Below are 27,830 nucleotides of genomic sequence, written 5' to 3'. Positions count from 1 at the left end.
CTCTGGGGACCCTGATGTAAGTAGGGGCCCTCTGGGGACCCTGATGTAAGGGGGCTCTCTGGGGACCCTGATGTAAGGGGGTCTCTCTGGGGACCATGATATAAGGGGGACTCTCTGAGGACCCTGATGTAAGGAGGAGCCCTCTGGGGACCCTGATGTAAGGGGGGCTCTCTGGGACCCTGATGTAAGGAGGGGCTCTCTGGGGAGCCTGATGTAAGGAGAGGCTCTCTGGGGACCCTGATGTAAGGGGGGCTCTCTGGGGACTCTGATCTAAGGGGGCCCTCTGGGGACCCTGATTTAAGGAGGGCCCAATGGGGACCCTGATGTAAGGGGGGCTCTCTGAGGACCCTGATGTAAGGAGGAGCCCTCTGGGGACCCTGATGTAAGGGGGGCTCTCTGGGGACCCTGATGTAAGGAGGGGATCTCTGGGGACCCTGATGTAAGGAGAGGCTCTCTGGGGACCCTGATCTAAGGGGGCCCTCTGGGAACCCTGATGTAAGGAGGGCCCTCTGGGGACCCTGATGTAAGGGGGGGCTCTCTGGGGACCCTGATCTAAGGGGGCCCTCTGGGGACCCTGATGTAAGGAGGGCCCCATGGAGACCCTGATGTAAGGGGGGGCTCTCTGAGGACCCTGATGTAAGGAGGAGCCCTCTGGGGACCCTGATGTAAGGGGGGCTCTCTGGGGACCCTAATGTAAGGAGGGGATCTCTGGGGACCCTGATGTAAGGAGAGGCTCTCTGGGGAACCTGATGTAAGGGGGGGCTCTCTGGGGACCCTGATCTAAGGGGGGCCCTCTGGGAACCCTGATGTAAGGAGGGCCCTCTGGGGACCCTGATGTAAGGGGGGGCTCTCTGGGGACCCTGATGTAAGGATGGGCTTTCTGGGAACCCTGATTTAAGGACGGGCTTTCTGGAAACCCTGATGTAAGGGGAGGCTCTCTGGGGACCCTGATGTAAGGGGAGCTCTCTGGGGACCATGATGTAAGGAAGGGGCTCTCTGGGGACCCTGATGTAAGGAAGGGGCTTTTTGGGGACACTGATGTAAGTAGGGGCCCTCTGGGGACCCTGAAGTAAGGACAGGCTTTCTGGGGACCCTAATGTAAGGGGGGCTCTCTGGGACTCTGATGTAAGGAAGGGGCTTTCTAGGGACCCTGATGTAAGGAGGGGCTCTCTGGGGACCCTGATGTAAGTAGGGGCCCTCTGGGGACCCTGATGAAAGAGGGGGTCTCTGGGGACCCTGATGTAAGGAGGGCTCTATGGGGACCCTGATATAAGGGGGGGCTCTCTGAGGACCCTGATGTAAGGAAGAGCCCTCTGGGGACCCTGATGTAAGGGGGCTCTCTGGGGACACTGATGTAAGGAGGGGCTCTTTGGGGACCCTGATGTAAGTAGGGGCCCTCTGGGGACCCTGATGTAAGGGGGGCTTTCTGGGGACCATGATATAAGGGGGGCTCTCTGGGTACCCCGATGTAAGGAGGGGCCCTCTGGGGACCCTGATGTAAGGGAAGGCTCTCTGGGAAACCTGATGTAGGGGGGGCTCTCTGGGGACCCTGATGTAAGGAAGGGGCTCTCTGGGGACCCTGATGTAAGGAAGGGCTCTCTGGGGACCCTGATGTAAGTAGGGGCCCTCTGGGGACCCTGATGTAAGGGGGCTCTCTGGGGACCCTGATGTAAGGGGGGCTCTCTGGGGACCCTGATGTAAGTAGGGGCCCTCTGGGGACCCTGATGTAAGGGGGCTCTCCGGGGGGCCCTGATGTAAGGGAGGCTCTCTGGGGACCATGATATAAGGGGGGCTCTCTGGGACCCTGATGTAAGGAGGGGCTCTCTGGGGAGCCTGATGTAAGGAGAGGCTCTCTGGGGACCCTGATGTAAGGGGGGCTCTCTGGGGACTCTGATCTAAGGGGGCCCTCTGGGGACCCTGATGTAAGGAGGGCTCCATGGGGACCCTGATGTAAGGGGGGGCTCTCTGAGGACCCTGATGTAAGGAGGAGCCTTCTGGGGACCCTGATGTAAGGGGGCTCTCTGGGGACCCTGATGTAAGGAGGGGATCTCTGGGGACCCTGATGTAAGGAGAGGCTCTCTGGGGACCCTGATGTAAGGGGGGGCTCTCTGGGGACCCTGATCTAAGGGGGGCCCTCTGGGAACCCTGATGTAAGGAGGGCCCTCTGGGGACCCTGATGTAAGGGGGGGCTCTCTGGGGACCCTGATGTAAGGACGGGCTTTCTGGGGACCCTGATGTAAGGACGGGCTTTCTGGAAACCCTGATGTAAGGGGAGGCTCTCTGGGGACCATGATGTAAGGAAGGGGCTCTCTGGGGACCCTGATGTAAGGAAGGGGCTTTTTGGGGACCCTGATTTAAGTAGGGGCCCTCTGGGGACCCTGATGTAAGGGAAGGCTCTCTGGGGACCCTAATGTAAGGGGGGCTCTCTGGGGACTCTGATGTAAGGAAGGCGCTTTCTAGGGACCCTGATGTAAGGAGGGGCTCTCTGGGGACCCTGATGTAAGTAGGGGCCCTCTGGGGACCCTGATGTAAGGGGGTCTCTCTGGGGACCCTGATGTAAGGAGGGCTCTATGGGGACCCTGATATAAGGGTGGGCTCTCTGAGGACCCTGATGTAAGGAAGAGACCTCTGGGGACCCTGATGTAAGGGGGCTCTCTGGGGACCCTGATGTAAGGAGGGGCTCTTTGGGGACCCTGATATAAGTAGGGGCCCTCTGGGGACCCTGATGTAAGGGGGGCTTTCTGGGGACCCTGATATGAGGGGGGGCCCTCTGGGTACCCCGATGTAAGGAGGGGCCCTCTGGTGACCCTGATGTAAGGGAAGGCTCTCTGGGAAACCTGATGTAGGGGGGGCTCTCTGGGGACCCTGATGTAAGGAAGGGGCTCTCTGGGGACCCTGATGTAAGGAAGGGCTCTCTGGGGACCCTGATGTAAGTAGGGGCCCTCTGGGGACCCTGATGTAAGGGGGCTCTCTGGGGACCCTGATGTAAGGGGGTCTCTCTGGGGACCATGATATAAGGGGGACTCTCTGAGGACCCTGATGTAAGGAGGAGCCCTCTGGGGACCCTGATGTAAGGGGGGCTCTCTGGGACCCTGATGTAAGGAGGGGCTCTCTGGGGAGCCTGATGTAAGGAGAGGCTCTCTGGGGACCCTGATGTAAGGGGGGCTCTCTGGGGACTCTGATCTAAGGGGGCCCTCTGGGGACCCTGATTTAAGGAGGGCCCCATGGGGACCCTGATGTAAGGGGGGCTCTCTGAGGACCCTGATGTAAGGAGGAGCCCTCTGGGGACCCTGATGTAAGGGGGGCTCTCTGGGGACCCTGATGTAAGGAGGGGATCTCTGGGGACCCTGATGTAAGGAGAGGCTCTCTGGGGACCCTGATCTAAGGGGGCCCTCTGGGAACCCTGATGTAAGGAGGGCCCTCTGGGGACCCTGATGTAAGGGGGGGCTCTCTGGGGACCCTGATGTAAGGACGGGCTTTCTGGGAACCCTGATGTAAGGATGGGCTTTCTGGAAACCCTGATGTAAGGGGAGGCTCTCTGGGGACCCTGATGTAAGGGGAGCTCTCTGGGGACCATGATGTAAGGAAGGGGCTCTCTGGGGACCCTGATGTAAGGAAGGGGCTTTTTGGGGACACTGATGTAAGTAGGGGCCCTCTGGGGACCCTGAAGTAAGGACAGGCTTTCTGGGGACCCTAATGTAAGGGGGGCTCTCTGGGACTCTGATGTAAGGAAGGGGCTTTCTAGGGACCCTGATGTAAGGAGGGGCTCTCTGGGGACCCTGATGTAAGTAGGGGCCCTCTGGGGACCCTGATGAAAGAGGGGGTCTCTGGGGACCCTGATGTAAGGAGGGCTCTATGGGGACCCTGATATAAGGGGGGGCTCTCTGAGGACCCTGATGTAAGGAAGAGCCCTCTGGGGACCCTGATGTAAGGGGGCTCTCTGGGGACACTGATGTAAGGAGGGGCTCTTTGGGGACCCTGATGTAAGTAGGGGCCCTCTGGGGACCCTGATGTAAGGGGGGCTTTCTGGGGACCCTGATGTAAGGGGGGCTTTCTGGGGACCCTGATATAAGGGGGGCTCTCTGGGTACCCCGATGTAAGGAGGGGCCCTCTGGGGACACTGATGTAAGGGAAGGCTCTCTGGGAAACCTGATGTAGGGGGGGCTCTCTGGGGACCCTGATGTAAGGAAGGGGCTCTCTGGGGACCCTGATGTAAGGAAGGGCTCTCTGGGGACCCTGATGTAAGTAGGGGCCCTCTGGGGACCCTGATGTAAGGGGGCTCTCTGGGGACCCTGATGTAAGGGGGGCTCTCTGGGGACCCTGATGTAAGTAGGGGCCCTCTGGGGACCCTGATGTAAGGGGGCTCTCCGGGGGGCCCTGATGTAAGGGAGGCTCTCTGGGGACCATGATATAAGGGGGGCTCTCTGGGACCCTGATGTAAGGAGGGGCTCTCTGGGGAGCCTGATGTAAGGAGAGGCTCTCTGGGGACCCTGATGTAAGGGGGGCTCTCTGGGGACTCTGATCTAAGGGGGCCCTCTGAGGACCCTGATGTAAGGAGGGCTCCATGGGGACCCTGATGTAAGGGGGGGCTCTCTGAGGACCCTGATGTAAGGAGGAGCCTTCTGGGGACCCTGATGTAAGGGGGCTCTCTGGGAACCCTGATGTAAGGAGGGGATCTCTGGGGACCCTGATGTAAGGAGAGGCTCTCTGGGGACCCTGATGTAAGGGGGGGCTCTCTGAGTACCCTGATCTAAGGGGGGCCCTCTGGGAACCCTGATGTAAGGAGGGCCCTCTGGGGACCCTGATGTAAGGGGGGGCTCTCTGGGGACCCTGATGTAAGGACGGGCTTTCTGGGGACCCTGATGTAAGGACGGGCTTTCTGGAAACCCTGATGTAAGGGGAGGCTCTCTGGGGACCATGATGTAAGGAAGGGGCTCTCTGGGGACCCTGATGTAAGGAAGGGGCTTTTTGGGGACCCTGATTTAAGTAGGGGCCCTCTGGGGACCCTGATGTAAGGGAAGGCTCTCTGGGGACCCTAATGTAAGGGGGGCTCTCTGGGGACTCTGATGTAAGGAAGGCGCTTTCTAGGGACCCTGATGTAAGGAGGGGCTCTCTGGGGACCCTGATGTAAGTAGGGGCCCTCTGGGGACCCTGATGTAAGGGGGTCTCTCTGGGGACCCTGATGTAAGGAGGGCTCTATGGGGACCCTGATATAAGGGTGGGCTCTCTGAGGACCCTGATGTAAGGAAGAGACCTCTGGGGACCCTGATGTAAAGGGGCTCTCTGGGGACCCTGATGTAAGGAGGGGCTCTTTGGGGACCCTGATATAAGTAGGGGCCCTCTGGGGACCCTGATGTAAGGGGGGCTTTCTGGGGACCCTGATATGAGGGGGGGCCCTCTGGGTACCCCGATGTAAGGAGGGGCCCTCTGGTGACCCTGATGTAAGGGAAGGCTCTCTGGGAAACCTGATGTAGGGGGGGCTCTCTGGGGACCCTGATGTAAGGAAGGGGCTCTCTGGGGACCCTGATGTAAGGAAGGGCTCTCTGGGGACCCTGATGTAAGTAGGGGCCCTCTGGGGACCCTGATGTAAGGGGGCTCTCTGGGGACCCTGATGTAAGGGGGTCTCTCTGGGGACCATGATATAAGGGGGACTCTCTGAGGACCCTGATGTAAGGAGGAGCCCTCTGGGGACCCTGATGTAAGGGGGGCTCTCTGGGACCCTGATGTAAGGAGGGGCTCTCTGGGGAGCCTGATGTAAGGAGAGGCTCTCTGGGGACCCTGATGTAAGGGGGGCTCTCTGGGGACTCTGATCTAAGGGGGCCCTCTGGGGACCCTGATTTAAGGAGGGCCCCATGGGGACCCTGATGTAAGGGGGGCTCTCTGAGGACCCTGATGTAAGGAGGAGCCCTCTGAGGACCCTGATGTAAGGGGGGCTCTCTGGGGACCCTGATGTAAGGAGGGGATCTCTGGGGACCCTGATGTAAGGAGAGGCTCTCTGGGGACCCTGATCTAAGGGGGCCCTCTGGGAACCCTGATGTAAGGAGGGCCCTCTGGGGACCCTGATGTAAGGGGGGGCTCTCTGGGGACCCTGATGTAAGGACGGGCTTTCTGGGAACCCTGATGTAAGGATGGGCTTTCTGGAAACCCTGATGTAAGGGGAGGCTCTCTGGGGACCCTGATGTAAGGGAAGCTCTCTGGGGACCATGATGTAAGGAAGGGGCTCTCTGGGGACCCTGATGTAAGGAAGGGGCTTTTTGGGGACCCTGATTTAAGTAGGGGCCCTCTGGGGACCCTGATGTAAGGGAAGGCTCTCTGGGGACCCTAATGTAAGGGGGCTCTCTGGGGACTCTGATGTAAGGAAGGCGCTTTCTAGGGACCCTGATGTAAGGAGGGGCTCTCTGGGGACCCTGATGTAAGTAGGGGCCCTCTGTGGACCCTGATGTAAGGGGGTCTCTCTGGGGACCCTGATGTAAGGAGGGCTCTATGGGGACCCTGATATAAGGGTGGGCTCTCTGAGGACCCTGATGTAAGGAAGAGCCCTCTGGGGACCCTGATGTAAAGGGGCTCTTTGGGGACCCTGATGTAAGGACGGGCTCTTTGGGGACCCTGATGTAAGTAGGGGCCCTCTGGGGACCCTGATGTAAGGGGGGCTTTCTGGGGACCCTGATATGAGGGGGGGCTCTCTGGGTACCCCGATGTAAGGAGGGGCCCTCTGGTGACCCTGATGTAAGGGAAGGCTCTCTGGGAAACCTGATGTAGGGGGGCTCTCTGGGGACCCTGATGTAAGGAAGGGGCTCTCTGGGGACCCTGATGTAAGGAGGGGCTCTCTGGGGACTCTGATGTAAGTAGGGGCCCTCTGGGGACCCTGATGTAAGGGGGCTCTCTGGGGACCCTGATGTAAGGAAGGGGCTCTCTGGGGACCCTGATGTAAGGAGGGGCTCTCTGGGGACCCTGATGTAAGTAGGGGCCCTCTGGGGACCCTGATGTAAGGGGGCTCTCTGGGGACCCTGATGTAAGGAATGGGCTCTCTGGGGACCCTGATGTAAGGAGGGGCTCTCTGGGGACCCTGATGTAAGTAGGGGCCCTCTGGGGACCCTGATGTAAGATGGTCCCTCTGGGGACCCTGATGTAAGGAGGGCTCTATGGGGACCCTGATATAAGGGTGGGCTCTCTGAGGACCCTGATGTAAGGAAGAGCCCTCTGGGGACCCTGATGTAAAGGGGCTCTCTGGGGACCCTGATGTAAGGACGGGCTCTTTGGGGACCCTGATGTAAGTAGGGGCCCTCTGGGGACCCTGATGTAAGGGGGGCTTTCTGGGGACCCTGATATGAGGGGGGGCTCTCTGGGTACCCCGATGTAAGGTGGGGCCCTCTGGTGACCCTGATGTAAGGGAAGGCTCTCTGGGAAACCTGATGTAGGGGGGGCTCTCTGGGTACCCTGATGTAAGGAAGGGGCTCTCTGGGGACCCTGATGTAATGAGGGGCTCTCTGGGGACCCTGATGTAAGTAGGGGCCCTCTGGGGACCCTGATGTAAGGGGGCTCTCTGGGGACCATGATATAAGGGGGGCTCTCTGAGGACCCTGATGCAAGGAGGGGCTCTCTGGGGACCCTGATGTAAGGAGAGGCTCTGTGGGGAACCTGATGTAAGGGGGAGCTCTCTGGGGACCCTGATCTAAGGGGGGCCCTCTGGGAACCCTGATGTAAGGAGGGCCCTCTGGGGACCCTGATGTAAGGGGGGGCTCTCTGGGGACCCTGATGTAAGGACGGGCTTTCTGGGAACCCTGATTTAAGGACGGGCTTTCTGGAAACCCTGATGTAAGGGGAGGCTCTCTGGGGACCCTGATGTAAGGGGAGCTCTCTGGGGACCATGATGTAAGGAAGGGGCTCTCTGGGGACCCTGATGTAAGGAAGGGGCTTTTTGGGGACACTGATGTAAGTAGGGGCCCTCTGGGGACCCTGAAGTAAGGGAAGGCTTTCTGGGGACCCTAATGTAAGGGGGGCTCTCTGGGACTCTGATGTAAGGAAGGGGCTTTCTAGGGACCCTGATGTAAGGAGGGGCTCTCTGGGGACCCTGATGTAAGTAGGGGCCCTCTGGGGACCCTGATGAAAGAGGGGGTCTCTGGGGACCCTGATGTAAGGAGGGCTCTATGGGGACCCTGATATAAGGGGGGGGATCTCTGAGGACCCTGATGTAAGGAAGAGCCCTCTGGGGACCCTGATGTAAGGGGGCTCTCTGGGGACACTGTTGTAAGGAGGGGCTCTTTGGGAACCCTGATGTAAGTAGGGGCCCTCTGGGGACCCTGATGTAAGGGGGGCTTTCTGGGGACCCTGTTATAAGGGGGGCTCTCTGGGTACCCCGATGTAAGGAGGGGCCCTCTGGGGACCCTGATGTAAGGGAAGGCTCTCTGGGAAACCTGATGTAGGGGGGGCTCTCTGGGGACCCTGATGTAAGGAAGGGGCTCTCTGGGGACCCTGATGTAAGGAAGGGCTCTCTGGGGACCCTGATGTAAGTAGGGGACCTCTGGGGACCCTGATGTAAGGGGGCTCTCTGGGGACCCTGATGTAAGGGGGGCTCTCTGGGGACCATGATATAAGGGGGCTCTCTGGGTACCCCGATGTAAGGAGGGGCCCTCTGGGGACCCTGATGTAAGGGAAGGCTCTCTGGGAAACCTGATGTAGGGGGGGCTCTCTGGGGACCCTGATGTAAGGAAGGGGCTCTCTGGGGACCCTGATGTAAGGAAGGGCTCTCTGGGAACCCTGATGTAAGTAGGGGCCCTCTGGGGACCCTGATGTAAGGGGGCTCTCCGGGGGCCCTGATGTAAAGGAGGCTCTCTGGGGACCATGATATAAGGGGGGCTCTCTGGGACCCTGATGTAAGGAGGGGCTCTCTGGGGAGCCTGATGTAAGGAGAGGCTCTCTGGGGACCCTGATGTAAGGGGGGCTCTCTGGGGACTCTGATCTAAGGGGGCCCTCTGGGGACCCTGATGTAAGGAGGGCTCCATGGGGACCTTGATGTAAGGGGGGGCTCTCTGAGGACCCTGATGTAAGGAGGAGCCTTCTGAGGACCCTGATGTAAGGGGGTCTCTCTGGGGACCCTGATGTAAGGAGGGGATCTCTGGGGACCCTGATGTAAGGAGAGGCTCTCTGGGGACCCTGATGTAAGGGGGGGCTCTCTGGGGACCCTGATCTAAGGGGGGCCCTCTGGGAACCCTGATGTAAGGAGGGCCCTCTGGGGACCCTGATGTAAGGGGGGGCTCTCTGGGGACCCTGATGTAAGGACGGGCTTTCTGGGGACCCTGATGTAAGGACGGGCTTTCTGGAAACCCTGATGTAAGGGGAGGCTCTCTGGGGACCATGATGTAAGGAAGGGGCTCTCTGGGGACCCTGATGTAAGGAAGGGGCTTTTTGGGGACCCTGATTTAAGTAGGGGCCCTCTGGGGACCCTGATGTAAGGGGGTCTCTCTGGGGACCCTGATGTAAGGAGGGCTCTATGGGGACCCTGATATAAGGGTGGGCTCTCTGAGGACCCTGATGTAAGGAAGAGACCTCTGGGGACCCTGATGTAAAGGGGCTCTCTGGGGACCCTGATGTAAGGAGGGGCTCTTTGGGGACCCTGATATAAGTAGGGGCCCTCTGGGGACCCTGATGTAAGGGGGGCTTTCTGGGGACCCTGATATGAGGGGGGGCCCTCTGGGTACCCCGATGTAAGGAGGGGCCCTCTGGTGACCCTGATGTAAGGGAAGGCTCTCTGGGAAACCTGATGTAGGGGGGGCTCTCTGGGGACCCTGATGTAAGGAAGGGGCTCTCTGGGGACCCTGATGTAAGGAAGGGCTCTCTGGGGACCCTGATGTAAGTAGGGGCCCTCTGGGGACCCTGATGTAAGGGGGCCCTCTGGGGACCCTGATGTAAGGAGGGCCCCATGGGGACCCTGATGTAAGGGGGGCTCTCTGAGGACCCTGATGTAAGGAGGAGCCCTCTGGGGACCCTGATGTAAGGGGGGCTCTCTGGGGACCCTGATGTAAGGAGGGGATCTCTGGGGACCCTGATGTAAGGAGAGGCTCTCTGGGGACCCTGATGTAAGGGGGGGCTCTCTGGGGACCCTGATCTAAGGGGGCCCTCTGGGAACCCTGATGTAAGGAGGGCCCTCTGGGGACCCTGATGTAAGGGGGGCTCTCTGGGGACCCTGATGTAAGGACGGGCTTTCTGGGAACCCTGATGTAAGGATGGGCTTTCTGGAAACCCTGATGTAAGGGGAGGCTCTCTGGGGACCCTGATGTAAGGGAAGCTCTCTGGGGACCATGATGTAAGGAAGGGGCTCTCTGGGGACCTTGATGTAAGGAAGGGGCTTTTTGGGGACCCTGATTTAAGTAGGGGCCCTCTGGGGACCCTGATGTAAGGTAAGGCTCTCTGGGGACCCTAATGTAAGGGGGCTCTCTGGGGACTCTGATGTAAGGAAGGCGCTTTCTAGGGACCCTGATGTAAGGAGGGGCTCTCTGGGGACCCTGATGTAAGTAGGGGCCCTCTGTGGACCCTGATGTAAGGGGGTCTCTCTGGGGACCCTGATGTAAGGAGGGCTCTATGGGGACCCTGATATAAGGGGGGGCTCTCTGAGGACCCTGATGTAAGGAAGAGCCCTCTGGGGACCCTGATGTAAGGGGGCTCTCTGGGGACACTGATGTAAGGAGGGGCTCTTTGGGGACCCTGATGTAAGTAGGGGCCCTCTGGGGACCCTGATGTAAGGGGGGCTTTCTGGGGACCCTGATATAAGGGGGGCTCTCTGGGTACCCCGATGTAAGGAGGGGCCCTCTGGGGACCCTGATGTAAGGGAAGGCTCTCTGGGAAACCTGATGTAGGGGGGGCTCTCTGGGGACCCTGATGTAAGGAAGGGGCTCTCTGGGGACCCTGATGTAAGGAAGGGCTCTCTGGGGACCCTGATGTAAGTAGGGGCCCTCTGGGGACCCTGATGTAAGGGGGCTCTCTGGGGACCCTGATGTAAGGGGGGCTCTCTGGGGACCATGATATAAGGGGGCTCTCTGGGTACCCCGATGTAAGGAGGGGCCCTCTGGGGACCCTGATGTAAGGGAAGGCTCTCTGGGAAACCTGATGTAGGGGGGGCTCTCTGGGGACCCTGATGTAAGGAAGGGGCTCTCTGGGGACCCTGATGTAAGGAAGGGCTCTCTGGGGACCCTGATGTAAGTAGGGGCCCTCTGAGGACCCTGATGTAAGGGGGCTCTCCGGGGGCCCTGATGTAAGGGAGGCTCTCTGGGGACCATGATATAAGGGGGGCTCTCTGGGACCCTGATGTAAGGAGGGGCTCTCTGGGGAGCCTGATGTAAGGAGAGGCTCTCTGGGGACCCTGATGTAAGGGGGGCTCTCTGGGGACTCTGATCTAAGGGGGCCCTCTGGGGACCCTGATGTAAGGAGGGCTCCATGGGGACCCTGATGTAAGGGGGGGCTCTCTGAGGACCCTGATGTAAGGAGGAGCCTTCTGGGGACCCTGATGTAAGGGGGGCTCTCTGGGGACCCTGATGTAAGGAGGGGATCTCTGGGGACCCTGATGTAAGGAGAGGCTCTCTGGGGACCCTGATGTAAGGGGGGGCTCTCTGGGGACCCTGATCTAAGGGGGGCCCTCTGGGAACCCTGATGTAAGGAGGGCCCTCTGGGGACCCTGATGTAAGGGGGGGCTCTCTGGGGACCCTGATGTAAGGACGGGCTTTCTGGGGACCCTGATGTAAGGACGGGCTTTCTGGAAACCCTGATGTAAGGGGAGGCTCTCTGGGGACCATGATGTAAGGAAGGGGCTCTCTGGGGACCCTGATGTAAGGAAGGGGCTTTTTGGGGACCCTGATTTAAGTAGGGGCCCTCTGGGGACCCTGATGTAAGGGAAGGCTCTCTGGGGACCCTAATGTAAGGGGGGCTCTCTGGGGACTCTGATGTAAGGAAGGCGCTTTCTAGGGACCCTGATGTAAGGAGGGGCTCTCTGGGGACCCTGATGTAAGTAGGGGCCCTCTGGGGACCCTGATGTAAGGGGGTCTCTCTGGGGACCCTGATGTAAGGAGGGCTCTATGGGGACCCTGATATAAGGGTGGGCTCTCTGAGGACCCTGATGTAAGGAAGAGACCTCTGGGGACCCTGATGTAAAGGGGCTCTCTGGGGACCCTGATGTAAGGAGGGGCTCTTTGGGGACCCTGATATAAGTAGGGGCCCTCTGGGGACCCTGATGTAAGGGGGGCTTTCTGGGGACCCTGATGTAAGGGAAGGCTCTCTGGGAAACCTGATGTAGGGGGGGCTCTCTGGGGACCCTGATGTAAGGAAGGGGCTCTCTGGGGACCCTGATGTAAGGAAGGGCTCTCTGGGGACCCTGATGTAAGTAGGGGCCCTCTGGGGACCCTGATGTAAGGGGGCTCTCTGGGGACCCTGATGTAAGGGGGTCTCTCTGGGGACCATGATATAAGGGGGACTCTCTGAGGACCCTGATGTAAGGAGGAGCCCTCTGGGGACCCTGATGTAAGGGGGGCTCTCTGGGACCCTGATGTAAGGAGGGGCTCTCTGGGGAGCCTGATGTAAGGAGAGGCTCTCTGGGGACCCTGATGTAAGGGGGGCTCTCTGGGGACTCTGATCTAAGGGGGCCCTCTGGGGACCCTGATGTAAGGAGGGCCCCATGGGGACCCTGATGTAAGGGGGGCTCTCTGAGGACCCTGATGTAAGGAGGAGCCCTCTGGGGACCCTGATGTAAGGGGGGCTCTCTGGGGACCCTGATGTAAGGAGGGGATCTCTGGGGACCCTGATGTAAGGAGAGGCTCTCTGGGGACCCTGATGTAAGGGGGGGCTCTCTGGGGACCCTGATCTAAGGGGGCCCTCTGGGAACCCTGATGTAAGGAGGGCCCTCTGGGGACCCTGATGTAAGGGGGGGCTCTCTGGGGACCCTGATTTAAGGACGGGCTTTCTGGGAACCCTGATGTAAGGATGGGCTTTCTGGAAACCCTGATGTAAGGGGAGGCTCTCTGGGGACCCTGATGTAAGGGAAGCTCTCTGGGGACCATGATGTAAGGAAGGGGCTCTCTGGGGACCCTGATGTAAGGAAGGGGCTTTTTGGGGACCCTGATTTAAGTAGGGGCCCTCTGGGGACCCTGATGTAAGGGAAGGCTCTCTGGGGACCCTAATGTAAGGGGGCTCTCTGGGGACTCTGATGTAAGGAAGGCGCTTTCTAGGGACCCTGATGTAAGGAGGGGCTCTCTGGGGACCCTGATGTAAGTAGGGGCCCTCTGTGGACCCTGATGTAAGGGGGTCTCTCTGGGGACCCTGATGTAAGGAGGGCTCTATGGGGACCCTGATATAAGGGTGGGCTCTCTGAGGACCCTGATGTAAGGAAGAGCCCTCTGGGGACCCTGATGTAAAGGGGCTCTTTGGGGACCCTGATGTAAGGACGGGCTCTTTGGGGACCCTGATGTAAGTAGGGGCCCTCTGGGGACCCTGATGTAAGGGGGGCTTTCTGGGGACCCTGATATGAGGGGGGGCTCTCTGGGTACCCTGATGTAAGGAGGGGCCCTCTGGTGACCCTGATGTAAGGGAAGGCTCTCTGGGAAACCTGATGTAGGGGGGGCTCTCTGGGGACCCTGATGTAAGGAAGGGGCTCTCTGGGGACCCTGATGTAAGGAGGGGCTCTCTGGGGACCCTGATGTAAGTAGGGGCCCTCTGGGGACCCTGATGTAAGGGGGCTCTCTGGGGACCCTGATGTAAGGGGGGCTCTCTGGGGACCATGATATAAGGGGGGCTCTCTGAGGACCCTGATGTAAGGAGGAGCCCTCTGGGGACCCTGATGTAAGGGGGGCTCTCTGGGACCCTGATGTAAGGAGGGGCTCTCTGGGGAGCCTGATGTAAGGAGAGGCTCTCTGGGGACCCTGATGTAAGGGGGGCTCTCTGGGGACTCTGATCTAAGGGGGCCCTCTGGGGACCCTGATGTAAGGAGGGCCCCATGGGGACCCTGATGTAAGGGGGGCTCTCTGAGGACCCTGATGTAAGGAGGAGCCCTCTGGGGACCCTGATGTAAGGGGGCTCTCTGGGGACACTGATGTAAGGGGGGCTTTCTGGGGACCCTGATATGAGGGGGGGCTCTCTGGGTACCCCGATGTAAGGAGGGGCCCTCTGGGGACCCTGATGTAAGGGAAGGCTCTCTGGGAAACCTGATGTAGGGGGGGCTCTCTGGGGACCCTGATGTAAGGAAGGGGCTCTCTGGGGACCCTGATGTAAGGAAGGGCTCTCTGGGGACCCTGATGTAAGTAGGGGCCCTCTGGGGACCCTGATGTAAGGGGGCTCTCCGGGGGCCCTGATGTAAGGGAGGCTCTCTGGGGACCATGATATAAGGGGGCTCTCTGAGGACCCTGATGTAAGGAGGAGCCCTCTGGGGACCCTGATGTAAGGGGGGCTCTCTGGGACCCTGATGTAAGGAGGGGCTCTCTGGGGAGCCTGATGTAAGGAGAGGCTCTCTGGGGACCCTGATGTAAGGGGGGCTCTCTGGGGACTCTGATCTAAGGGGGCCCTCTGGGGACCCTGATGTAAGGAGGGCCCCATGGGGACCCTGATGTAAGGGGGGGCTCTCTGAGGACCCTGATGTAAGGAGGAGCCCTCTGGGGACCCTGATGTAAGGGGGGCTCTCTGGGGACACTGATGTAAGGAGGGGATCTCTCGGGACCCTGATGTAAGGAGAGCCTCTCTGGGGACCTTGATGTAAGGGGGGGGCTCTCTGGGGACCCTGATCTAAGGGGGGCCCTCTGGGAACCCTGATGTAAGGAGGGCCCTCTGGGGACCCTGATGTAAGGGGGGGCTCTCTGGAGACCATGATGTAAGGACGGGCTTTCTGGGGACCCTGATGTAAGGACGGGGTTTCTGGAAACCCTGATGTAAGGGGAGGCTCTCTGGGGACCCTGGTGTAAGGGGGGCTCTCTGGGGACCATGATGTAAGGAAGGGGCTCTCTGGGGACCCTGATGTAAGGAAGGGGCTTTTTGGGGACCCTGATTTAAGTAGGGGCCCTCTGGGGACCCTGATGTAAGGGAAGGCTCTCTGGGGACCCTAATGTAAGGGAGGCTCTCTGGGGACTCTGATGTAAGGAAGGCGCTTTCTAGGGACCCTGATGTAAGGAGGGGCTCTCTGGGGACCCTGATGTAAGTAGGGGCCCTCTGGGGACCCTGATGTAAGGGGGTCCCTCTGGGGACCCTGATGTAAGGAGGGCTCTATGGGGACCCTGATGTAAGGAGGGCTCTATGGGGACCCTGATATAAGGGTGGGCTCTCTGAGGACCCTGATGTAAGGAAGAGCCCTCTGGGGACCCTGATGTAAAGGGGCTCTCTGGGGACCCTGATGTAAGGACGGGCTCTTTGGGGACCCTGATGTAAGTAGGGGCCCTCTGGGGACCCTGATGTAAGGGGGGCTTTCTGGGGACCCTGATATGAGGGGGGGCTCTCTGGGTACCCCGATGTAAGGAGGGGCCCTCTGGTGACCCTGATGTAAGGGAAGGCTCTCTGGGAAACCTGATGTAGGGGGGGCTCTCTGGGGACCCTGATGTAAGGAAGGGGCTCTCTGGGGACCCTGATGTAATGAGGGGCTCTCTGGGGACCCTGATGTAAGTAGGGGCCCTCTGGGGACCCTGATGTAAGGGGGCTCTCTGGGGACCATGATATAAGGGGGGCTCTCTGAGGACCCTGATGCAAGGAGGGGCTCTCTGGGGACCCTGATGTAAGGAGAGGCTCTCTGGGGACCCTGATGTAAGGGGGCTCTCTGGGGACCCTGATCGAAGGGAGGCCCTCTGGGGACCCTGATGTAAGGAGGGCCCCATGGGGACCCTGATGTAAGGGGGGCTCTCTGAGGATCCTGATGTAAGGAGGAGTCCTCTGGGGACCCTGATGTAAGGGGGGCTCTCTGGGGACCCTGATGTAAGGAGGGGATCTCTGGGGACCCTGATGTAAGGAGAGGCTCTTTGGGGACCCTGATGTAAGGGGGGGCGCTCTCTGGGGACCCTGATGTAAGGAGGGGATCTCTGGGGACCCTGATGTAAGGAGAGGCTCTTTGGGGACCCTGTTGTAAGGGGGGGGTGCTCTCTGGGGACCCTGATGTAAGGAGGGCCCTCTGGGGACCCTGATGTAAGGATGGGCTTTCTGGAAATCCTGATGTAAGGGGAGGCTCTCTGGAGACCCTGATGTAAGGGGGGCTCTCTGGGGACCATGATGTAAGGGAGGGGCTCTCTGGGGACCCTGATGTAAGGAAGGGGCTTTTTGGGGACCATGATATAAGGGGGGCTCTCTGGGGACCCTGATGTAAAGGGGGCTCTCTGGGGACCCTGATGTAAAGGGGGCTCTCTGGGGACCCTGATTTAAGGAGGGGCTCTCTGGGGACCCTGATGTAACGAGAGGCTCTCTGGGGACCCTGATGTAAGGGGGGGCACTCTGGGGACCCTGATCTAAGGGGGGGCCCTCTAAGGACCCTGATATAAGGAGGGCCCTCTGGGGACCCTGATGTAAGGGGGGCTCTCTGGGGGCCCTGATGTAAGGACGGGCTTTCTGGGAAGCCTGATGTAAGGGGAGGCTCTCTGGGGACCCTGATGTAAGGGGGGCTCTCTGGGGACCATGATGTAAGGAAGGGGCTCTCTGGGGACCCTGATGTAAGGAAGGGGCTCTCTGGGGACCCTGATGTAAGGAGGGGCTCTCTGGTGACCCTGATGTAAGGGGATTCTCGCTGGGGACCCTGATGTAAGGGGGGCTCTCTGGGGAACCTGATGTAAGGAAGGGGCTCTCTGGGGACTCTGATGTAAGAGGAGGGCTCTATGGGGACTCTGATGCAAAGGCAGGCTCTCTGGGGACCCTGATGTAAGAGGGAGCTCTCTGGGGACCCTGAAGTAAGGGGGAGCTCTCTGGGGACCCAGATGTAAGGACGGGCTTTCTGGGGACCCTGATGTAAGGGGGGCTCTCTGGGGACCCTGATGTAAGGTGGAGCTCTCTGGGGACCCTGAAGTAAGGGGGGCTCTCTGGGTACCCTAATGTAAGTAGGGGCCCTCTGGGGACCCTGATGTAAGGGGGGCTCTCTGGGGACCCTGATATAAGGGGGTATCTCTGGGGACCCAGATGTAAGGACGGGCTTTCTGGGGACCCTGATGTAAGGGGGGCTCTCTGGGGACCCTGATGTAAGGGGGAGCTCTCTGGGGACCCTGAAGTAAGGGGGGCTCTCTGGGTACCCTAATGTAAGTAGGGGCCCTCTGGGACCCTGATGTAAGGGGGCTCTCTGGGGACCCTGATGTAACGGGGGCTCTCTGGGGACACTGATATAAGAGGGGCTCTCTGAGGACCTTGATGTAAGGAGGAGCCCTCTGGGGACCCTTATGTAAGGGGGGCTCTCTGGGGACCCTGATGTAAGGAGGGGCTCTTTGGGGACGCTGATGTAAGGAGGGGTTCTCTGGGGACCCTGATGTAAGTAGGGGCCCTCTGGGGACCCTGATGTAAGGGGGGCTCTCTGGGGACCCTGATGTAAGGGGGGCTTTCTGGGGGCTCTGATATAAGGGGGGACTCTCTGGGTAGCCCGATGTAAGAAGGGGCCCTCTGGGGACCCCAATGTAAGAAGGGGCCCTCTGGGGACCCTGATGTAAGGAGGGGCTCTCTGGGGACCCTGATGTAAGGACGGGCTTTCTGGGCACCCTGGTGTAAGTGAAGGCTTTCTGGGGACCCTGATGTAAAGGGGGCTCTCTGGGGACCCTGATGTAAGGGAAGGGCTCTCTGGGGACCCTGATGTAAGGAGGGGCTCTCTGGGGACCCTGATGTAAGTAGGGGCCCTCTGCGGACCCTGATGTAAGGGGGCTCTCTGGGGACCCTGATGTAAGGGGGGCTCTCTGGGGACCCTGATATAAGGAGGGCGTCTTCTAGGGACCCTGATGTAAGGAGGAGCCCTCTGGGGACCCTGATGTAAGGGGGGCTCTCTGTTGACCCTGATGTAAGGAGGGGCTCTCTGGGGACCCTGATGTAAGGAGAGGCTCTCTGGGGACCCTGATGTAAGGGGGGCTCTCAGGGGACCCTGATCTAATTGGGGCCCTCTAGGGACCCTGATGTAAGGAGGGCCCTCTAGGGACCCTGATGTAAGGGGGGGCTCTCTGGGGACCCTGATGTAAGGAAGGGGCTCTCTGGGGACCCTGATGTAAGGCGGGGCTCTCTGGGGACCCTGATGTAAGGGGATTCTCGCTGGGGACCCTGATGTAAGGGGGGCTCTCTGGGGACCCTGATGTAAGGAAGGGGCTCTCTGGGGACCCTAATGTAAGAGGGGGCTCTATGGGGACCCTGATGTAAAGGCAGGCTCTCTGGGGACCCTGATGTAAGGGGGAGCTCTCTGGGGACCCTGATGTAAGGAAGGGGCTCTCTGGGGACCCTGATGTAAGGAAGGGGCTCTCTGGGGACCCTGATGTAAGGAGGGGCTCTCTGGTGACCCTGATGTAAGGGGATTCTCGCTGGGGACCCTGATGTAAGGGGGGCTCTCTGGGGAACCTGATGTAAGGAAGGGGCTCTCTGGGGACTCTGATGTAAGAGGAGGGCTCTATGGGGACTCTGATGCAAAGGCAGGCTCTCTGGGGACCCTGATGTAAGAGGGAGCTCTCTGGGGACCCTGAAGTAAGGGGGAGCTCTCTGGGGACCCAGATGTAAGGACGGGCTTTCTGGGGACCCTGATGTAAGGGGGGCTCTCTGGGGACCCTGATGTAAGGTGGAGCTCTCTGGGGACCCTGAAGTAAGGGGGGCTCTCTGGGTACCCTAATGTAAGTAGGGGCCCTCTGGGGACCCTGATGTAAGGGGGGCTCTCTGGGGACCCTGATATAAGGGGGTATCTCTGGGGACCCAGATGTAAGGACGGGCTTTCTGGGGACCCTGATGTAAGGGGGGCTCTCTGGGGACCCTGATGTAAGGGGGAGCTCTCTGGGGACCCTGAAGTAAGGGGGGCTCTCTGGGTACCCTAATGTAAGTAGGGGCCCTCTGGGACCCTGATGTAAGGGGGCTCTCTGGGGACCCTGATGTAACGGGGGCTCTCTGGGGACACTGATATAAGAGGGGCTCTCTGAGGACCTTGATGTAAGGAGGAGCCCTCTGGGGACCCTTATGTAAGGGGGGCTCTCTGGGGACCCTGATGTAAGGAGGGGCTCTTTGGGGACGCTGATGTAAGGAGGGGTTCTCTGGGGACCCTGATGTAAGTAGGGGCCCTCTGGGGACCCTGATGTAAGGGGGGCTCTCTGGGGACCCTGATGTAAGGGGGGCTTTCTGGGGGCTCTGATATAAGGGGGGACTCTCTGGGTAGCCCGATGTAAGAAGGGGCCCTCTGGGGACCCCAATGTAAGAAGGGGCCCTCTGGGGACCCTGATGTAAGGAGGGGCTCTCTGGGGACCCTGATGTAAGGACGGGCTTTCTGGGCACCCTGGTGTAAGTGAAGGCTTTCTGGGGACCCTGATGTAAAGGGGGCTCTCTGGGGACCCTGATGTAAGGGAAGGGCTCTCTGGGGACCCTGATGTAAGGAGGGGCTCTCTGGGGACCCTGATGTAAGTAGGGGCCCTCTGCGGACCCTGATGTAAGGGGGCTCTCTGGGGACCCTGATGTAAGGGGGGCTCTCTGGGGACCCTGATATAAGGAGGGCGTCTTCTAGGGACCCTGATGTAAGGAGGAGCCCTCTGGGGACCCTGATGTAAGGGGGGCTCTCTGTTGACCCTGATGTAAGGAGGGGCTCTCTGGGGACCCTGATGTAAGGAGAGGCTCTCTGGGGACCCTGATGTAAGGGGGGCTCTCAGGGGACCCTGATCTAATTGGGGCCCTCTAGGGACCCTGATGTAAGGAGGGCCCTCTAGGGACCCTGATGTAAGGGGGGGCTCTCTGGGGACCCTGATGTAAGGAAGGGGCTCTCTGGGGACCCTGATGTAAGGCGGGGCTCTCTGGGGACCCTGATGTAAGGGGATTCTCGCTGGGGACCCTGATGTAAGGGGGGCTCTCTGGGGACCCTGATGTAAGGAAGGGGCTCTCTGGGGACCCTAATGTAAGAGGGGGCTCTATGGGGACCCTGATGTAAAGGCAGGCTCTCTGGGGACCCTGATGTAAGGGGGAGCTCTCTGGGGACCCTGATGTAAGGACAGGCTTTCTGGGAACCGTGATGTAAGGGGAGGCTCTCTGGGGACCCCAATGTAAGGGGGCTCTCTGGGGACCATGAAGTAAGGAAGGGGCTCTCTGGGGACCCTGATGTAAGGAAGGGGCTCTCTGGGGACCCTGATGTAAGGAAGGGGCTCTCTGGGAACCCTGATGTAAGAGGGGGGCTCTATGGGGACCCTGATGCAAAGGCAGGCTCTCTGAGGCCCCTGAAGCACAGATATATATACACACACACACACACATGTATATATATAAACATGTGTATGCCCGCCCAAGCGTATGACTTTCTTTACTTTGTTGCTATGGGCTCTAGCCCGAGATCTTTCGTAGACCTAGCAACGCCCCTGGTGGGGGCCCTTCATTGTTTCTTGCACTGGGGCCCTGAAGATTCTAGTTACGCCTCTGCTCCTCACTGATTGTCAAATGCCTTCTGAAAAGCACTGACTGGAAGGATAGAGCCTGAGATCGGTAAAGCAGGGATTTCTGCTGATCCTGACCTCGAGTGAAGAATTGGTGCACAGCTTCTGGGGTTTGCAGCATGCCGGACCTAACACTTGGTTGGGTAACAGAGTGGCAGGAAAGCGTCAATAGTCTTCTAGGCAATACTCTCCCACCAGAATCAAGCCTCCCCGCTGTACCGATCAGCTCCTCAGGCTCTCCTTCCAGTTTTTGTAGATCTTCCCATGGATATCTGTCAGTGTGCCTCTCTGAGCCTGTTAGCTTTCTCAGCGAGAAAGCTGTCAGCCTTAGAAAGGCATGCTGACACTGGAGACATTGCGGCTCGAATAGGGACAGCCAAAGGGCCAGATGTCAGATGTGGGCTCTTAGTGCTTTTTTTTGCCTTTCTTCATATCAACAATTTTTTTTTCTACATTTTAGACTGTTTAAATGAAAGCAATCATTTCACTTAAAGTTACATGTCTTATGGTGTGGATAACAACATAAACTTCTAATTTCAGATGGCTGTGCAATATCAAAAGAAATCATGTTGAAAAATGGTGTTAATTTGAACAATGCCCCTTTAAATATTGCTGAGGGATATACTGTGGAATTTCAGTGTGTTGGAAATCTGGTTCCTGAAAAGACACTTACAGTAAAATGCAATAAAGGTGAAATAGTATATCCCCAGTGCATCGAACAGGGTACGTATGTAGTCTAAATGTGTCCTAGCAACATGGTGCGGCCACGATCGCCGCGCTGCGCGCCCCCGCAGGCACGCGAGAGCGGCCATTCTGTGCCGCCGTCATATGATGGCGGCCCAGAACAAGAGCTGCACCGCCCCGCCTTCATTTGACGGTGGGCGAGCGGAAACTGGTTAAAAAACTTCATTTTTTTGGCACACATTTTTGAAAAATGCGTAATGAAAATGAACATTTTTTTTACACAAAGTCTTCAATTAATAAGATATTTTAACACACATCATAGGTATACTTTGCAGGAGTAGCAGATTTGTTTTGGGGTGTAATTGTAAGTATGCCTAAGATGTGTGTTAAATAGGGATGAGCATCGTCTGTTCGCCCGTTCGCCGAATTGCGAACGATATTTGCCGTTCGCGCCAAATTCGTGTGGCGCGTCTCGGCCCATAATTCACTGCGGCATCATGGCTCAGGGGATTTAGTACACGCCCCACACTATATAATGCCGCCTGCACGGCGGCCCTGTGTAGTGTGTTCCGGCGTTCATAGAGAGAGAGAGAGACAGACAGTGTCATTTGATTTAAGTTAGATAGATTAGGCAGGACAGTCAGTCAGTTAGCTGCACTTACAGTGTATTGTGTATATATATATATATATATATGCATCCCAGGTGTTGTGTATATATATATCTATATATATATATAGATATATATATACACTGTATTCAGTTTAGCTAGATCCGTTCCTGTTATCTTGCTACTGACAGGCAGGCTTATGTTGTTACAGTATTTACAGCTACCTGAAGAAAATTGCTGGTGTTCTTTTGATCCTATTAGTACCACAGTCAGGCAGCTAGACTATTTACAGTTAGTGTAGTGCGTCCTCCTCACAGTGTTCAGCTAAAGCTACCTGTAGAAGGTCGGTGGTGTTTTCCTGATCCTGTCACTACCGCAGGCAGCTAAATTATTTACACGTTAGTGTAGTGCGACCTCTGCACAGTGTTCAGCTAAAGCTACCTGTAGAAGGTTGGTGGTGTTTTCCTGATCCAATCACTACCGCAGGCAGCTAAATAAGCTACAAGTTAGTTTTTTGCGACCTTTGCACAGTGTTCAGCTAAAGCTATCTGTAGAAGGTTGGTGGTGTTTTCCTGATCCTATCGCTACCGCAGGCAGCTAAATAAGCTACAAGTTAGTTTTTTGCGACCTCTGCACAGTGTTCAGCTAAAGCTACCTGTAGAAGGATGGTGGTGTTTTCCTGATCCTATCACTACCACAGGCAGCTAAATTATTTACACGTTAGTGTAGTGCGACCTCTGCACAGTGTTCAGCTAAAGCTACTTGTAGAAGGTTGGTGGTGTTCTCATACTACAGGCAGGCAGTTGATTTTGCTAGCTGCAGTATCAGCATATATATATATATATACCAGCTTAGTGCAGCTACAGGCCATTAGTATGTCTGGAAGGCCAACAAGGAGAGGCAGACAGTCACAAGCCAATAAAAGAGGGCAAGCAGGCTCTGTGTCTAGAGGCAACAGTGCTGGTCGTGGAGACGGTGCATCCTCATCAGCACGTGGCCGTGGGACACGCTTGGCCTTTTTTTCGGCAGCTGACCGTGTTGAGCCGCAACATGCAGAAGACTTGGTCGAGTGGATGACCAAGCCGTCCTCATCCTCTCTCACCCATGCTCAGGGTACTTTGTCTGGCAAAGCAGCTGCCAACGCGGCCTCTTCCCTCGGCTCAATGGCATCAGTGACTCCTTCCCTAGCCCCACCATGTCCTCCTGAGGAGTCCCTCGAACTGTTTGACCACAGTGTTGGGTACATGCTCCAGGAGGATGCCCAGCATTTAGAAGGCTCTGATGATGATACTGAGCTAGATAAAGGCAGTAATGTGAGCACGGACAGAGGGGGTGCCCAAGAAGGACAGCAATCTGGCAGTCATGCTCCCCCTGCTACAGCATACTGCCAGGTTTGCTCCAGTGATGAGGAGGGAGGGGATGATGAGGTCACTGACTCAACATGGGTGCCTGATAGGAGAGAGGAGGAGGAGGAGGAGGCACATCACCAACGAGGCAGGATGCCCTCCAGGGGCCAGCCTAAGGGCAGCACACTAACTGCATTACACCGCAAAGCTCCGCATGTGCACGGCGCTGCTGTCTCTGCACGTTATTCCAAACGTTCTTTGGTGTGGGCCTTTTTCAAGACGAGTGCATCAGATCGCACCGCTGCTATTTGCAACATATGTCTCAAGCGTATCGCGCGTGGCCAAAAAATCTCCCACTTGGGCACCACATGCTTGACCAGACATATGTTGAACTTCCATGCAGTTCGTTGGCAAGCGTATCTAAAAGACCCACACCAAAGAACAAAGAGGGCCTCTCCTTGCTCCTCATCAGCTGAGATCTCCAACCCCACTATACCTTCAGTCCTCTCTGAGACCTGCACTGAGAGGAAAGAAGGTGTAGAATTAGGTGTGTCACAGCCAAGTACTTGTGGGCAATCTCCTTTCGGTACACCAGCGTCAGATTGTACCAGGCAGATTTCCCTGCCCCAGCTGCAGCACCACCGAAAGAAGTTCGCTCTCAGCCATCCACATGCCCAGCGGTTGAATGCTAGCTTGGCTAAATTGCTAGCACTTCAATTGCTACCTTTTCAGTTGGTAGATTCTGCCCCCTTCCGTGAGTTTGTGGAATGTGCGGTTCCTCAGTGGCAGGTACCCAAAAGCCACTGGCGATTCCGGCTCTCTACCGGCATGTGGAAGGCAATGTCCATGCCTTGCTGGACAGGGCGGTCAGTGGTAAGGTGCATATTACCGCTGACTCATGGTCCAGCAGGCATGGACAGGGCCATTACCTAAGTTTCACCGCGCATTGGGTGACTCTGCTGGCAGCTGGGAAGGATGCAGGACAAGGTGCAGTAGTGTTGGAGGTTGTTCCGCCACCACGCCTCCAAAATGCCACTACTAATGATTCTGACACACCTCTCTCCTCCACCCCCTCCTCTTCTTCTTCCTCCATGGCCTCTTCCTGTGCTTTGTCCTCGGAACCAGTGGTGCTCCGTAGGCGTTCAAGGGGCTACGCAAGTACGCAGGAAAAAAGATGCCATGTGGTGCTTGAGCTGGTGTGCTTGGGGGACAGGAGCCACACTGGGGCAGAGGTTCTGTCAGCTCTGGAGGGGCAGGTTCAGAGGTGGTTGACACCATGCCAACTTAAGGCAGGAATGGTGGTTTGCGACAATGGCACCAACCTCCTCTCTGCCCTCCGACAGGGACAACTGACCCATGTGCCCTGTTTGGCTCACGTCCTTAAGTTGGTGGTGCAGCGGTTCTTGGGCAGGTACCCAGGCTTACAGGATGTCCTGAGGCAGGCCAGGAAAGTCTGTGCATTTCCGCCGGTCATATAATGCCAGTGCTCGGCTGGCAGACCTCCAAAAGGAGTTTAACCTGCCCGAGAACCGCCTAATCTGTGACATGCCCACCAGGTGGAACTCAATGTTGGCCATGCTGCAGCGGCTGCACACGCAGCAGAGGGCCATCAATGAGTACCTGTGCGACTATGGCACCAGGATAGGGTCAGAGGAGCTTGTTTTTTTTCCCCACGCCAGTGAGCCATGATCAGGGATGCATGCACTGTCCTGTCACCATTTGAGGAGGCCTTGAGGATGGTGAGCAGTGACAGTGCATGCATCAGTGACACTGTCCCCCTTGTCCACCTGTTGGAGCACACGCTGCGGGGAATAAAGGACAGGGCACTTGAGGCAAAACAGAGGCAGGAAGAGGAGGACTTCCTTAGCTCTCAAGGCCCCCTTTATCCAGACAGTGTTCCTGCGTGCCCGCCGATCACACAGGAAGAGGAGGAGGAGGATTGTGTCAGTATGGAGGTGGAGCCTGGCACTCAGCATCGGCAGCAGTCTTTAAGGATCAGTCCCAAGAAACACATGGACTTGTACGTGGCTGGGAGGAGGTGGCTGCGGACCATGTCGTCCTTAGTGACCCAGAAGACTCCGGACCGAATGCCTCAGCAAACCTACGCTGCATGGCCTCCCTGATCCTGAAAAGCCTGCATAAGGATCCTCGTATTCGTGGTATCAAGGAGAAGGACCAATACTGGCAGGCAACCCTCCTTGATCCATGTTACAAGGGTAAGGTTGCGGACCTTATCTTGCCGTCGCAGAGGGAACAGAGGATGAAACATCTTCTGGAGGCCTTGCAGAAAGGTCTGTGCAATGCGTTCCCAGAGCCTGGGAGGTTACAAACTCCTGTTTCTGGACAACGTGTTGCTGAGGCTTCGGTCAGTCAAGAAGGAGCGGTGGAGAAGGTGGCCGTCTGACTGATGCATTCAGACAATTTTTTAGTCCGCAGCCCCAAGGTATGATCGGTCCCAACAACCATCGCCAGCGTCTGTTTTACATGGTGCAGGAATACCTAGGGGCAAGATCTGACTTGGACACCTTTCCCACCGAAAATCATCTGGGTTACTGGGTCTTGAGGATGGATCACTGGCCAGAGCTTGCACAGTATGCAATTGAGCTACTGGCCTGTCCTGCATCCAGCGTTCTTTCGGAACGCACATTCAGTGCTGCTGGAGGCTTTGTAACCAATCACAGGGTGCGTCTGTCCACCGACTCGGTCGATCGACTGACCTTCATAAAAATGAATCAGTCTTTGATCACCACCAGCTAGCAAGCACCTGATGCTGATGTAACCGAATAATTTTTTTTGAAATGTCAGATCCCTTCAAAGACTGCCTATGCTGATGCTGAGTGACTATCCTGTTATGCTGAGTAATTATCCCCTTCCTCCTCAATGATCATGCTGATAGCTTGTAAGAACATTTTTGGTTCTGGGCGCTGCCACCAGTGCCTAAGGCCCAATTTTTCAGCCCCTGTTTAACAGGGGCGTGTAATTAAAATTGTTGATGCAATACTTTGCAGCAGAGCTCGTTCCTGCATTCCAACTAGAGTATCTGTGAGGGGTTGCAGTGTTGTGGCACCAGCACCAGTGCCTAAGGCCCAATTTTTCAGCCCCTGTTTAACAGGGGCGTGTAATTACAATTTTTGATGCAATACTTTGCAGCAGGGCTCGTTCCTGCGTTCCAACTAGAGTATCTGTGAGGGGTTGCAGTGTTGTGGCACCAGCACCAGTGCCTAAGGCCCAATTTTTCAGCCCCTGTTTAACAGGGTCGTGTAATTACAAGTTTTGATGCAATACTTTGCAGCAGGGCTCGTTCCTGCATTCCACCAAGATTAACTGTGAGGACTTACAGTGTTGTGCCGCCACCACCACCACCACCAAAGGCCCAATTTTTCAGCCCCTGTTTAACAGGGGCATGTAATTACAATTTTTGATGCAATTCTTTTGCAGCAGGGCTAGTTTCTGCGCTCCAACTAGAGTATCTGTGAGGGGTTGCAGTGTTGTGGCACCAGCACCAGTGCCTAAGGCCCAATTTTTCAGCCCCTGTTCAACAGGGACATGTAATTAGAATTCTTGATCTAATATTTCACAGCAGGGCCGTTTCTGCGCCCACCAAGATTAACTGTGAGGACTTACAGTGCTGTGGCACCAGCACCACCACCACCACCACCAAAGGCCCAATTTTTCAGCCCCTGTTCAACAGGGACATGTAATTACAATTCTTGATCAAATATTTCACAGCAGGGCCCGTTTCTGCGCCCACCAAGATTAACTGTGAGGACTTACAGTGTTGTGCCACCACCACCACCACCAAAGGCCCAATTTTCAGCCCCTGTTCAACAGGGGCTAGTAATTACAATTCTTGATCTAATATTTCACAGCAGGACCCTTTCCAGCGCCCACCAAGAGTAACTGTGAGGACTTACAGTGTTGTGGCACCAGCACCACCACCACCATCACCAAAGGCCCAATTTTTCTGGCCCTGTTCAACAGGGGCATGTAATTACAATTCTTGATCTAATATTTCACAGCAGGGCCCTGTGGGGGCTTACAGTGTTGTGGCAACACCAACACCTAAGGCCCCAATTTCTGCAGAGTATATAGGGCAGGCCCCTACTTTCAAACATCCAACTTACAAACGACTCCTACTTGCAAACGGAAGGAGACAACAGGAAGTGAGATGAAATCTACCCCATAGGAAGGAAAATTCTCTCCTGTAAGAGTTAATATGGGAAAAACTTTTCTCCTTTCCACTGATGCTTTATTACCAATCCTTGTTTCACTAAAACCCCCAAATTTTCAAAAAACATTTGTCATTGGGACAAAAAGTGAGGTGAAATCATCTGAAGAGGAGCACAGACAGCAAAACAAATGTCACAGGGGTGATAACCCTTCCCTATGTTTTCCAAAAAGCTTAAAAATAGATTTTTTGGCTGGAGCTACACTTTAAAAATGTACCAGTTCAAAATTACAAACAGATTCTACTTAACAACAAACCTACAGTCCCTGTCTTGTTTGCACCGCCTGTATACTGCTGTTCAGAGTATGTAGGCCCTGGGGGCCCCACGCCTTTCCTTTTTTTAATTTGGGTGCGGGGTTCCCCTTAAAATCCATACAGGACCCAAAGGGCC

At 57.0% G+C, this 27,830-nt stretch overlaps 1 protein-coding gene across 1 annotated transcript in view; it reads left to right on the top strand.

Moving 5' to 3' along the window:
* Positions 1-27,830, top strand: part of LOC141103388 (coagulation factor XIII B chain-like) — a 204,360-nt gene that overhangs the window by 119,466 nt on the left and 57,064 nt on the right. The window contains 1 exon segment of the mRNA XM_073592917.1: positions 21,114-21,296. Within this exon segment, the coding sequence (XP_073449018.1) occupies positions 21,114-21,296 (183 nt within the window).

Source organism: Aquarana catesbeiana, linkage group LG07 (assembly GCF_042186555.1).
Source record: "Aquarana catesbeiana isolate 2022-GZ linkage group LG07, ASM4218655v1, whole genome shotgun sequence".
In the NCBI taxonomy this organism is placed as follows: Eukaryota; Metazoa; Chordata; class Amphibia; order Anura; family Ranidae; genus Aquarana; species Aquarana catesbeiana.
This window is presented reverse-complemented; position numbering and strand designations above follow the sequence as displayed.